Raw genomic sequence first — 12,500 nt, 5'->3', positions numbered from 1 at the left:
GGAAACATCTCATCACTTCTGACTCAGCTGCTGAACCTTCAGACCACAAATCATTTCTTTTCTTCCTGAAGAAGCTCTGAGTGAAGCAGCTTCAGGATCTGCTCTCACCTTGTCCTGCAGGTCACTGATGACGACCTTGAAGGCAGACCAGTCGTGGCCCTCGGGTTTGGTCTTCTTCTCCAGGAACTGACGGATCTTCAGCTCCAGCTCGCCGTTGGCCTTCTCCAGGTTGCGCACCTTCTCCAGGTAGGAGGCCAGCCGGTCGTTCAGGTTCTTCATGGCCATCTTCTTGTTGTCGGAGACGTCCACGGCGTCCGACAGGTTGAAGCCGCCTCCGGCAGCGGCACCGCCGGCGCCGGAAGAGAAGCTTCTGGGAGCGGACATGCTGGAGACGCGGACCCCCGAGCCCCCGGCCCCCCCGTACACGCTGGGCGACCTCATGGAGCCGAGGCGGCTGCCGGAGGAGAAGCTGGAGCGAGAGAAGGACATGGTGGAGGAGTGGCCTGCTGCGGGTGCAAGGAGGGAATGTGGTCCAGACTGAGGCCGGCTGCTTATATGGCTCCGGAGAGTGAGGGGGGGGACAGACAGACACACACACACACACACACACACACACACACACACACACACACACACGCCTCAGGCTAAGAAACACACAACGCACCAGCGGACGACAAACAACCAGGAGCCAATCACAGCTGGAATGTGAAGTGTCGGTCTGTTGCACAACGACTCGTCTGTTCACTTCAGGAGAATCTGCTTCCCCCCCCTCTGTGTCCCCCCCTCCACTCTGCTCCACGAGTTTCTGTCAAGGGCCCTCGACCCCCCCCCCCCTTTGTCCCCCCCTCCGGCCCCCCTCTGGCCCCCCCTGCGGCCCACCCTGCATCCCACCCTCACCTGGATTCCTCTGCATGATCAGACCTGTGTGTGTGTGTGTGTGTGTGTGTGTGTGTGTTTGTGTGTGTGTGTCTGTGTGTGTGTTTGTGTGTCCGTGCAGCCCCCCCCCCTCCCTGGCTCAGCTGGTTTCCAGTCGCTCTGATCTCAGATCTGAAAGCAACACAAGAGTAAAAGTATCGCTCAGAAGTAACTGAGTATTTACTTTGTTTCTCACTTTATTCTTCTTATTTCACAAATATCTTTTTGGGCTACATTTATTATTTTAGAAGAAACACAGATCAGTCAATGGATGAACTTGTGAAACAAATTCTCACGTTAAACTTCTCACCGAAGCCGAAGCTTCATGCGTCTGTTGCTGCCTCTGATTGGTTCGTTCACGTCCGACCTGAACTCTTTAATTCTGTCTCTGCTTCCTGTGATTGGTCCAAAAGTCCAAACTCTCCAACAAAGTGTTTTCACTCTGGAACAGAACCCGGTTCAGTTGGATCCGGACCCAGAACTCCTCTTCTGCTCTGAGGAACCGTTCACACCTGGTGTTCAGAGCTTCAGACTGAAGTGTAGAGTCTGAAGCTCTGAACCTCACCAGGTGTGAACCAGTTCAAAGTCTGAAATAATGATTTTAATAACATAATGCCTTTATTTCCTTAAACTTCTACAAACGTCACCACCTTCTAAAACCAGAAGATAAAGAACAATGGCTGTGATGTCGAACAGGTTATTGAATCACTCAGTAGACGACAGTAATAAATCCAGATGTTTGTTGCTCTCATCAACAAAGAGAAAGAGAACGTTCTGAATCCAAGACGTCTTCATGAAGACCACCAGGGGACTGAGGCTTTTTCGGATTTTGGAAGTGATAACGTTTTTGTGGGATGTGTGGACATTTGTCAAAGTCATAATATTCTAAGAAAGATCTTTGTGAAAAGTAAAGACTTTTTATGTAGGTGAAGAAATGTTTATTTTTGGAATGTGGAACGTTTTAGTTTGAAAGCTAACACACTTTTTAAAGTAAAGGTTTCAACAACGTTTCTCTGTAGTTTGAGTTATTAGTTGAGTTGAGATCAAAGGACGCTGCTCTTTGTTCTATGAGACAAACTGTGATTTGGGAACAATATTTTGTTTTAAAAGTGATTGATTGAAATCCTTGTTCAAAGTGAGGACATTTTTCAGTCAGAGCATATTTGGAAGTGACCTTGATTAGAATTTTTTTTTTCTTGTTTTTTTAGAAAAGTTTTACTTCAAACTCTAAACTGTCGACATGTTCAGCACTGAAGCAGATTTTTTAGAAATATTGAAATATTAACTCAATGAAAAAGAACAACCTCACAGAATTAAAAGTAAAATAAAAATGCTCTGTGAGGATTTTAATGGTGAAAATCAACCATATATATTGATATAAATATACTCATGGTCTTCATTTGTACTTGGATTCAGATTATTTGTTCTTGAACATCATCAACCCTCGAGTGATGGTGCAGCACTTAGTGGCCATTACAAGAACTGCAGTTGAATTAAAAAAGACAAGAGACACGGTTTTATGAAGCACCTCAGCAGACTTTAATAAAGACCTTTAACTCTTTATATCTGGGTGGGAGCAGTGAGAGCGCCCCCTGCTGGTGCCCTCTAGCCTTCAGTGATGGTTTGAGTGCTGCTCACCACCTCTCCATCAACTGTCTCCTCCACATATGTGACGATTTTCTTCATGGTGGTCTTGGGGGCTGTGACGGCGGTGGTGGAGGTGGTGGTGGAGGTGGTGGTGCTGGAGCTGGAGCTGGAGCCGAACCCGGAGCCGGATCCGGAGCCGGAGCCGCTACAGGGCAGGAAAAAAAATATATTCAGATGTCTGTCTTCCTGAAGGATGAAGAACCTGTTGATTTGTCTCTGTTGTCTCACAGGAACATTTAGAGCTGAATGTCTGAGCTTAGATTTACCAAACTCATCATTTCATGAAGTCAAACTTTTTGAGCCTGATTTGATGCTTTCTGAAACCGTCAGTATTATTTTTATCTTTTTTACTTTAGTAAATTTCACAGGAAACTGAAATGTCTTGATGACGATGTTTCTGAATCCTTTTTGATCAAAAGTCAAAGATGTTGAATTTGAGTAAAACATGATTTTATTCAAAGATAATTAAAACCAGAATTTAACACAAAAACTGTTTAAATTAAGTTTCAGGTCAAACAAACCCATTTGAGCATTTCGGGCATGAAAATAGTAAAAGATAAAAATCTCACGAAATCTCAGTGTAATTTCAGATTAGTAAAATAAATCTGGTTCTGTGATGGAAATATATTTAATGTTCATATATTTTGGAGGTAATGTTGTTTCAGGCAGCGTTGAGCTGCAGGACATGAAGACGTCTCACCTGCCGCCGCCCTCTCCGTCCAGAAGCCTCCTGTACTCTGCGATCTCCATCTCCAGCCTGGTCTTGATGTCCAGCAGCTGCTGGTACTCCTGCGACTGTCTCCCCATGTCAGCGTTCAGCTGCACCAGCTGCTGCTCCAGCATGCTCACCTGGTTCTGGTAGCCCACCAGCTGCATGGAGTAGCGGCTCTGCGTCTCAGACAGGGTTCCCTCCAGCCCGGCTTTCTGCAGGAGACCAAGAGGAGACGGGTCAGTTTGTTTGATGGCCTCCGAACATGAAGGTGTTTTCTGAGATGGGACGTTACCATGCTGAGCTGCGACTGCAGCTCGATCTCCAGACTCTGGAGCATCCGCTTGAGATCTGTGAGCTCGGACCTGGACGTCTGCATCGTCTCGGTGCTGACTGCGATGTCTTTGTTCAGAGACTCTGTCTGTGAGGAGCCAAAAGACCACAGCACGTCAGAACTTCCTATTTACTTACATTTTAAAAACATTTTATATTTCCTACAAAAACATCTAGAGACTCAGTTTCCACTTGAACTGACTGATTGCACCGTTTGTTCATACTGAAAAATACAATATCTGTCCCTCTTCCACCAGATCAGACGATGGGAAACAGATCTTCAGATTCTGATCCCACACAGATTCAGAGCAGCATTTAAAAGTCAGATAAGTTCACAAACTCAGAGCTGAATTTGAACTAAGACCATCTCAGAGTCAGAAGACACATTGAGGACTGAAGGACAAACGTCTCAGCACGTCACGAGAAACTAAACGAGTAGAAGCTGCGTTCACTGTTTAATCTCACAGAACAAACTCATGTTTTATGAACCTAACCCTTTTAAATCTCTTCTTAGTTTCTGTTGTTTCTCTTCATGGTTACGAGTCTCGAGACGACAGAGACGTGAGCGTAGAACCTCAGCTGGTCTCCTTCTCACCTTGGACTGGAACCAGGCCTCCAGCTCTTTGCGGTTCTTGGCGGCGACGGCCTCGTAGTGCTCCCTGATCTCGTCCATGACCTTGGTCAGGTCCTCCTGAGGAGCGGCGTCCACCTCCACGTTCACCTGGCCGCTCATCGAAGTTTTGGCAGACATCAGATCCTGCAGACCAATGAGGAGAAGCAGATGGAGGTCAGGACTGTGTGGACATGTCTGGTGTTTGTCCAGTTCTGATCTGCTGAACGCGACCTGAGCGACTCACCTCCTCGTGGTTCTTCTTCAGGTAGATGAGCTCCTCCCTCAGGCCTTCGATCTGCATCTCCAGGTCGGTTCTGGACATGGTCAGCTCGTCCAGGACTCGCCTCAGCCCGGCGATGTCGGCCTCCACCGACATGCGCATGGCCAGCTCGTTCTCAAACCTAAACATCGGACAGGAGGCGGAGTTCAACTTCTGTATTCTAACAAACAAACGTGCTGAATGAAACAGGAAGTGAGAATCTGATTGTCTCTGACTGTTGGACCAATGGTTGAAGGAATCACAACTGGTCTGTGCTCACGTCATCAGAGACTTCATTACAAAGCTATTGTTATAATATATATATATATATAAATATAACTATATATGTTCAAAATTGTTTCCATGAAATGAAAAAATAACTAATTGGGTTGAATCAGCTGACCAATCAGAGCAGACTTCATCAGGCTGCAGCGATGAACGTGATGTTTTATCATTTTTAAAGTCGTTACAATGATCTGTTTCCTTTAAAGACTAAAGATAAATGATCCTAAACAGACGTTGAAACTGTTTCCTCTCTTTCTTTCCTCTTTTTTAATAATTATCTGAGTAAACACGTCATCATCCGTTTCTATTTGCTGTGATTTACTTTCCCTCCTCTGATCCAAAGATGACGTCACCCTTGCTCTGGATTTCAGATCTTTTACTTCACTAACGTTTGGATTCACTCACTTGAGGCGGAAGTCGTCGGCGGCCAGCTTGGCGTTGTCGATGCTCAGGTAGATGCCACCGTTGATTTTGGTGGCGTCTATGATCTGGAACGTGAAGAGAACGTGATTCTTGTCACTTTGAATTCAGCGTCAACACAGAAATAATCAGATTCAGATTCTTCAATGAAAATGGTGAAAGTGTTAACATGAACGTTCTGATCGTGAAATGATTGACAGAGGATTCCTGACGAGGGAACATGTGACCTTCAGTGTGAGTGTTGGTTGTCTCTCGTGGTTAAACCTCGATCACATGACACGTCGTCTCTGCTTGTTCTTGTCGAACCGGCTCTTAAAGCCCAGAGGAATGTCAGCTGTCAATCATCAGCAAGTCTTTGGTCTTTACTCTTATGTCATTTGTTATTATTATTATTATTTACTTTCTTCTCTTCTTTCTATTCATTTATCTTTTCTTTGGAGGAAACTCAGAGACTGGTCGAGTCTGATCTACACTTTTAATCCCAGTGATGCAACACGTGAAATATTCAGATTCACTGATTGACGATAATCACATCCTTCAGAGAATCTATATCAATATTTCTTCACGCAGACGTGCTGCTGCTCCTAACACTAACTCATAATTTATCATCGTGAGTTTTCAGATGTGGATTTTCTCTCAGAACCTTTTTGAGAAGATGGAAGTGACAGAAGAAGATGTCATGTGACCACGTGTCAGAGAGGAGCCTACCTTCCCCTGCAGTTCTGCGATGGTGGCGTAGTAGGCGCTGTAGTCTCGGGAGGACGGCGAGGACTTGCTCTCCAGGAACTGTCGGATCTTCAGCTCCAGCTCGGCGTTGGCCTGCTCCAGCTTGCGGACCTTCTCCAGGTAGGTGGCCAGGCGGTCGTTCAGGTTCTGCATGGTGGCCTTCTCGTTGGCGCTAACGCCCTGGTTGTCGTCACCACCTCCGAATCCACCTCCGAATCCACCTCCGTATCCACCTCCGAATCCACCGCCTCCTCCACCGCCTCCTCCACCGCCTCCTCCATAGCCTCCTCCATAGCTGAAGCCACCACCACCGCTGCTGGAGCGCATGCTGGACATGGAGGAGCTTCCAGAGACTCGGACCTGTTGGCCGCCAGCCCCACCGTACACTGATCTACTGCTGCCACCTCCACTGAACATGATGATTCTGGAGATGAGGGTTAAAGGACGAGGTGTTTCTGCTTCAGCGGGAGTGGAGCAAGTGCAGAGCTCAGTGAGCGGCAGATCTTTTATACCGTTAGATCCATTTGGGAGGAGGAGGGAGGAGGAGGGTGTAGGATGGAGAGCTGGTGCCAAACCTGGGAGGAGACACTTGTCCTAGTTTGACTCATGAAACAAAGGTTAATTTGGCCGAGGGTGTGTCTGAGAAATGTGGAATCCACCCGTCACTTAAACTCACCTGCTGGATCCACACAGAGGAATCTTCAGGCCCACGCTTCACATCAAACGCACAATCAAAAGGTGAAGCAAGTTTAGACCTGGAGGACGTTTAGGTGGAACCATTGATTTAAAGTTCACTCCCAACATGAAGAATCACGTCCAGTCCCCCAGCTGCGGAGAGAAAAGAGTCTCAGCGTCACGATGGATTCAAGATTAAATCTGGTGGAGATGAGACGATAATCAGCTCAGTGAAAAGAAGCTGAAGACAAAACAACTCCTTCAAACCGTCTTTTATTCAGTTTACGTTGCTCTGATTTATGTCAACGAGCATATTTTTTACAAAACATCGTTTCATTTGCATATTTAAACATTCATCCATTATTTTCATTTAAAAACTAAATCAGTCTCCATCCACACATCAGAAGACAGCGTCGATTCTACGCAGACGACTTAATATTCTCCGTCAACACAACAACAAAAACAACCTCCAAGCCCATGAACATACACTGGTCATGAGATGTAAACAGGAAGTAGATTGTCTCTGTAGTTGGTTGCTTAGTAACAGTGATGGTGAAAAGTCAGAGCAAGGATTTCTTTTCTCCAAGCGACGAAGGGTGGAAGTGTTACCGACAGGAAGTGTTACCGACAGTTACCGACAGGAAGTGCTACTGACAGGAAGTGTTAGTGACGCTTTGTGTTCCCCGCTCGTAGTCGAGTCATGTGACTGATGAGAACCAATCAGGAAGAGAACGTCTGCGTCATCGTTTAATAAAGTCTCAGTTTCTGTTCAGACTCAAACACAAACCCAGAGTTTTCAAACTGAAACGAGACCAGTTTACACCGGTTTCTGACCCAGAGGCTGGGAACTCCACCGGGCGTAACCATAGCAACAGGGATGTGTATTAAAATTAAAAGGTATCAGTGTGGGCGGAGCCTCACATTGACAATTACAGTTAAAAGACCTCTGGAAGATTTAATGTTCATATTTCATTCAAGTTTTGAAGAAACTTAAACCTTGATTCAGCGTCGGTGGCGTTTCTGCTCTGAGGCTGAGTCAAATTCATTATTCTCTTGTTTCATCATCAGAGTTATTGAACGTGAACATCAGAGGATAAAAAGAGTGTCAGTGTGGAATCAGACATCAACTCTGACAAATGTCTAATGTCTAATAAATAGATTAAAAACAGCAGACTGCATATGTGACTGTGAATGTTTATAGAATATAAGATTTTTATATATGTCACTAAGTATAGTCTATATTATCTGTAACATAATTGTATAATACTATATCAAAATATTATATTAAATGCTATAAGAGTTAAGTATAACAGTAATAATGTAATTGTATTAATGATTTTTTTATGTTTTTTATCAGTTTTATCAGTGGTCGATATTATGGTGTACAGAGAAAAACCTGACAATATGAAGCCAATGTTCTTAAAGATAAATAATCTTGAGATATTGAGATAATGTCTGTCATCAATATCGGCCAATATTAAAATGAAAATGAACATTTCTGCCGATATGACCGACACGTCGTCAGTCACAGGCAGTTTCAGGATTCGTGGCCTGACCCGAGTTCCAAGCTTTCATCTGCAGCCACAAAGAGAAGCTAGGCGCCGAGGCCACTTGGATTTTATTTACCCGACAGTTTCTCAGCCTCATTTTGTTAATCATTAATTATATGTTTTCACCTGCTCTATGTGCAACATGTAAGTTGTTATTTTCCCCTGTGAATCTTTACAAGCAGACATTTTCTGACCCGGACGATCTCGTGCTGCTTCACAGGAGAAACACAAACCCTGAATATCAACATCGGACTTTCATCAAACTGAGGTGAACTCAGATCAAATTGTTTTTTCCCAGTATGAAGTTTGCCTCAGTTAATCATCAGAGGGTGTAACGATGTAATAAAGGTTATTACATGAGAGGCACGAACGGAGCCTGGAGCTCATCAGGTCTTTGATTTATTGTTAAGTGTTTTTCTTCTGCTGTTTTGTGCAGTGTGGGTGGAGCAGGGTGGAATTCAGCTGCAGGCGTGTTCCCACCATCCAGCTCCGCTCTCAGCCTGCAGGAGAAACTGACAGGTATGTACAACACCCTGCCCGCCCTCACCCCTTTATTATAAATAATCATTTCATTTCACCTTGACGTTGAGCGTGTTTGTGTGAGTGGCATTCTAGCTTTGATTCCATGTGACACGTTACAGCTGCAGGGGACGGGCGTGACGAAGCTGCACAAATAAAAGCATCAGCGCCGCAGGTGCAGCTGGAATCATAAACCTGTCAGTTAATGGTTTGATGTGTGGAAACACGCACTCAGATCAATGAAGATACGCTGCTGCAATGTGTTGATCTACGTTCAGAATCTGTCGGGACATAATGTTCTCAAATGCTGTCGTCCAGGTTATTTCATATATTTGAATATAATTGTCAGTAAAACGTGTTAATTATATTTATTATATTTAGAAAGTGCAAACATAAACAACCCTTTAATTTGACTTATAATCTCTAGATGTCACAATCAATGCAATACTGAAGTTTATAATTCAAAAACAAAAGCTGAACTGTGAAGAATCTCCGTCACATGACTGTTCACGTACAATAAACATCGTTCGTCTGCACTTTGCGTTCACTGTCGAGTCGAGAGAGTGAGGTCATCTGTACCATGAGTAACCATGGAGACACTTTAAACTGTTTATAGAAACTTAACCTAGACTCCAGAAGGTTTCTGAAACCTGTCTTCTGTGTAATGACCAATTTCATACATTTTTCGGCTTATCTGAATCACAGACCTTGTCTCCTGAGAATATGTTCATCCCTAAAAAAACATTAATGAAATACTTGCAGGTGTTGGCTGTGGTACAAACATGGTTAATCATGAATGCCTGGTGGTCACTCACGACTGTGGCTTTACAAAGCTTTCATTTTAGTTTTGAAAGATATTTAGACTCAGGCCAATCCTAATTTTAATCTTTTTGGTTCAAGGCTAAATTAATAAGGACAAATGTGAGTTTTGTCTCTCATTGTAAGACTTGGATTTCCATGAAAACAAGTCAAATTATCAATTATTTTATTCTGTACATTTACAACTACACAGAGCACATTTAGCGACTCCTCTGGTAGTTTCTATAGAAGTCGGTGAGAAAATGACTCAACTTCTCAGAGGAGAACTTACATCGTTCACAAGCTGGAGACGTGGTGTAAATGAATCTGTTTCTGTACGAATCTGAATATCAGGCTGTTTTATCAATTTATGAAACGTTCACCAGCAGCAACATCTCACGTCTCTGTGAGGAGACCCCCCCCCCCCCATGGAGCCTGGACTTCACGTCCCATCAGGCTGGGCAAGTGAAGACGATGGATATGAACCTGTGGCAGGACTGATACGGTTATGGCTGCTATAGCTACGCTGATGACACTCAACTGATTCTCTCTCTTCCCCTGGATCACAGGAAGCAGCAGGATTCTCTGTCTGCACCTGAAACTAACCTCAACAAGACTGAACTACTTCTCCTTCCAGGGAGAGGCTCCTCCCACCCACAACCCGACTATTACCTTAGAAGACTCTGTGGTTTCCCCCCCACTCAGTCTGGTAGGAACCTGGGTGTGACACTCGACAGTCGACCCCCCCCCCCGCTGCCAACATTACTGCAACAACACGTTCCTGTAGATTCATGTTGCACAACATCAGGAGATCATCTGGTCCAGGTTCTGGTCCAGGTTCTGGTCCAGGCCCTGATCATCTCACACCTAGACTACAGAAGTTTACACATCTTACGCCTCAAACTAAAAACACATATCTTACGACTACACCTTGAATAAAAGTTTCAACTAACAATTTAGTATCACTTTAATGTCACAAACTTCTTGCAGTTTGTAGTTTGTCTTTCTTGAAGAAATTGTTCTTTCTTGACTCTTGTTGTTGTGGGTTTGTTTCTCATGGTTGATGCACTTATTGTGAGTCGCTTTGGATAAAAGTGTCTGCTAAATGAAATGTAATAACATTAGCAACGTGTTTATCTTCCCAAGTGTCGACATCTTTGTTCAGTTCACCGCACGCAATCTTTATTCTGAGTTCTATGGTGTGCCACCTACTGGAGTCCTCCAGTAACACATGCTGAGGACACAGCAGATTAGACAGCAGGAGAGTGTGAGAGTGTGAGAGTGTGAGAGTGTGAGAGTGTGAGAGTGTGTTAGTGTGAGAGTGTGAGAGTGTGAGAGTGTGTGAGTGTGTGAGTGTGAGAGTGTGTGAGTGTGAGAGTGTGTGAGTGTGTGAGTGTGTGAGTGTGAGAGTGTGAGAGTGTGAGAGTGTGAGAGTGTGAGAGTGTGAGAGTGTGTGAGTGTGAGAGTGTGAGAGTGTGTGAGTGTGTGAGTGTGTGAGTGTGTGAGTGTGTGAGTGTGTGAGTGTGTGAGTGTGAGAGTGTGAGAGTGTGAGAGTGTGAGAGTGTGAGAGTGTGAATGAAGTAAAATGACCGATTCATCCTCAAGGCCGGCTCATGCTTCTGCAGCTTTTCAAACAGTTGTGTCGACGGAATCGTTTTAATGGTTTTATGGTTCTCCACCGCGTGTTGCAAAGCAATTCATCGTCACACCACTAGGCGGAGTGACGTTTTTTGTCGAAGACGACCTTAGAGACGCCTTCTTTGTGTGTGGAAGTCGTCGTGGACTGTTTATTCACATCGTCCTGCTGCTCCTCAGAGACGTTTACTGGAGGACAAATTTGTCTCTGATCTTCCTCCAGAGCTTCGTACACTCGTCGTCCTGCAAAACAACGTGAGCCGAGATCTCCTTCCTGGAGTTGCAGGCCGGTTAGGGTTAGGGTATTATGGGTTAGGGTTAGGGTATTATGGGTTAGGGTTAGGGTATTATGGGTTAGGGTTAGGGTTAGGGTATTATGGGTTAGAGTTAGGGTTAGGGTATTATGGGTTAGGGTTAGGGTATTATGGGTTAGGGTTAGGGTTAGGGTATTATGGGTTAGAGTTAGGGTATTATGGATTAGGGTCAGGGTCAGGGTCAGGGTTAGGGTTAGGGTTAGGGTATTATGGATTAGGGTTAGGGTTAGGGTATTATGGATTAGGGTATTATGGATTAGGGTCAGGGTTAGGGTTAGGGTATTATGGATTAGGGTTAGGGTTAGGGTATTATGGATTAGGGTTAGGGTTAGGGTATTATGGGTTAGGGTTAGGGTTAGGGTATTATGGGTTAGGGTTAGGGTATTATGGATTAAGGTTAGGGTTAGGGTATTATGGATTAGGGTTAGGGTTAGGGAATTATGGATTAGGGTTAGGGTTAGGGTATTATGTGTTAGGGTTAGGGTTAGGGTATTATGGATTAGGGTTAGGGTTAGGGTTAGGGTATTATGTGTTAGGGTTAGGGTTAGGGTATTATGTGTTAGGGTTAGGGTTAGGGTATTATGGGTTAGGGTTAGGGTTAGGGTATTATGGGTTAGGGTCAGGGCCGGTATTCTGGGGCATGAAACCGGAAATGTGACTCCGGACAGGATGTAGTTAGCAGACCAATCACAGCCTTGCGGGCTGCGTGAGGCTTGCGTAGCTTTGTCGTATAGTTACAATATTGGGCAACGCACACATCAACACAATGGGCTCCTGCGCTTGTGTTGTTGTGTGTTCCTGAAAACACAGACGCATGCTACGGCCTTTAGATCTGAGAAGATTCAGTGAGGACGCTCGACTCTGTCGACTCAGAACATCGAGAACAGATCCTTCAATCACATGGAGCCGACACACACACACACACACACACACACACACACGCACAGACACACAGAGAGACACACACACAGACACACACACGCACACACACACAGACACACACACACGCACAGACACACAGAGAGACACACACACAGACACACACACGCACACACACACAGACACACACACACGCACAGACACACAGAGAGACACACACACA

The 12,500-nt window shown here is 44.8% G+C and overlaps 2 protein-coding genes across 2 annotated transcripts in view; both read right to left on the bottom strand.

The window, feature by feature from the left end:
* The window catches only part of LOC133023223 (keratin, type I cytoskeletal 13-like), a 1,880-nt gene extending 1,391 nt beyond the window's left edge, over positions 1 to 489 (bottom strand). The window contains exon 1 of the mRNA XM_061090193.1: positions 109 to 489. Coding sequence (XP_060946176.1) covers positions 109 to 489 — 381 coding nt within the window. The remainder of the gene's footprint in view (positions 1 to 108) is intronic.
* A 2,769-nt stretch (positions 490 to 3,258) lies between these two features.
* On the bottom strand, positions 3,259 to 6,065 carry LOC133023224 (keratin, type I cytoskeletal 13-like). The gene is made up of 6 exons (XM_061090194.1): positions 5,890 to 6,065; positions 5,167 to 5,249; positions 4,462 to 4,618; positions 4,200 to 4,361; positions 3,567 to 3,692; positions 3,259 to 3,486 (listed from the first exon to the last, which is right to left on the bottom strand). Exons 1-6 carry the CDS (start codon positions 6,058 to 6,060, stop codon positions 3,259 to 3,261), a joined length of 927 nt encoding a protein of 308 aa, XP_060946177.1. The 5' UTR covers positions 6,061 to 6,065.
* Between the last annotated feature and the right edge of the window lie 6,435 nt (positions 6,066 to 12,500).

This window comes from Limanda limanda, chromosome 17 (assembly GCF_963576545.1).
Source record: "Limanda limanda chromosome 17, fLimLim1.1, whole genome shotgun sequence".
Lineage (NCBI taxonomy): Eukaryota > Metazoa > Chordata > Actinopteri > Pleuronectiformes > Pleuronectidae > Limanda > Limanda limanda.
The sequence above is the reverse complement of the archived record's forward strand: the minus strand, read 5'-3'. Positions and strand labels throughout refer to the sequence as shown.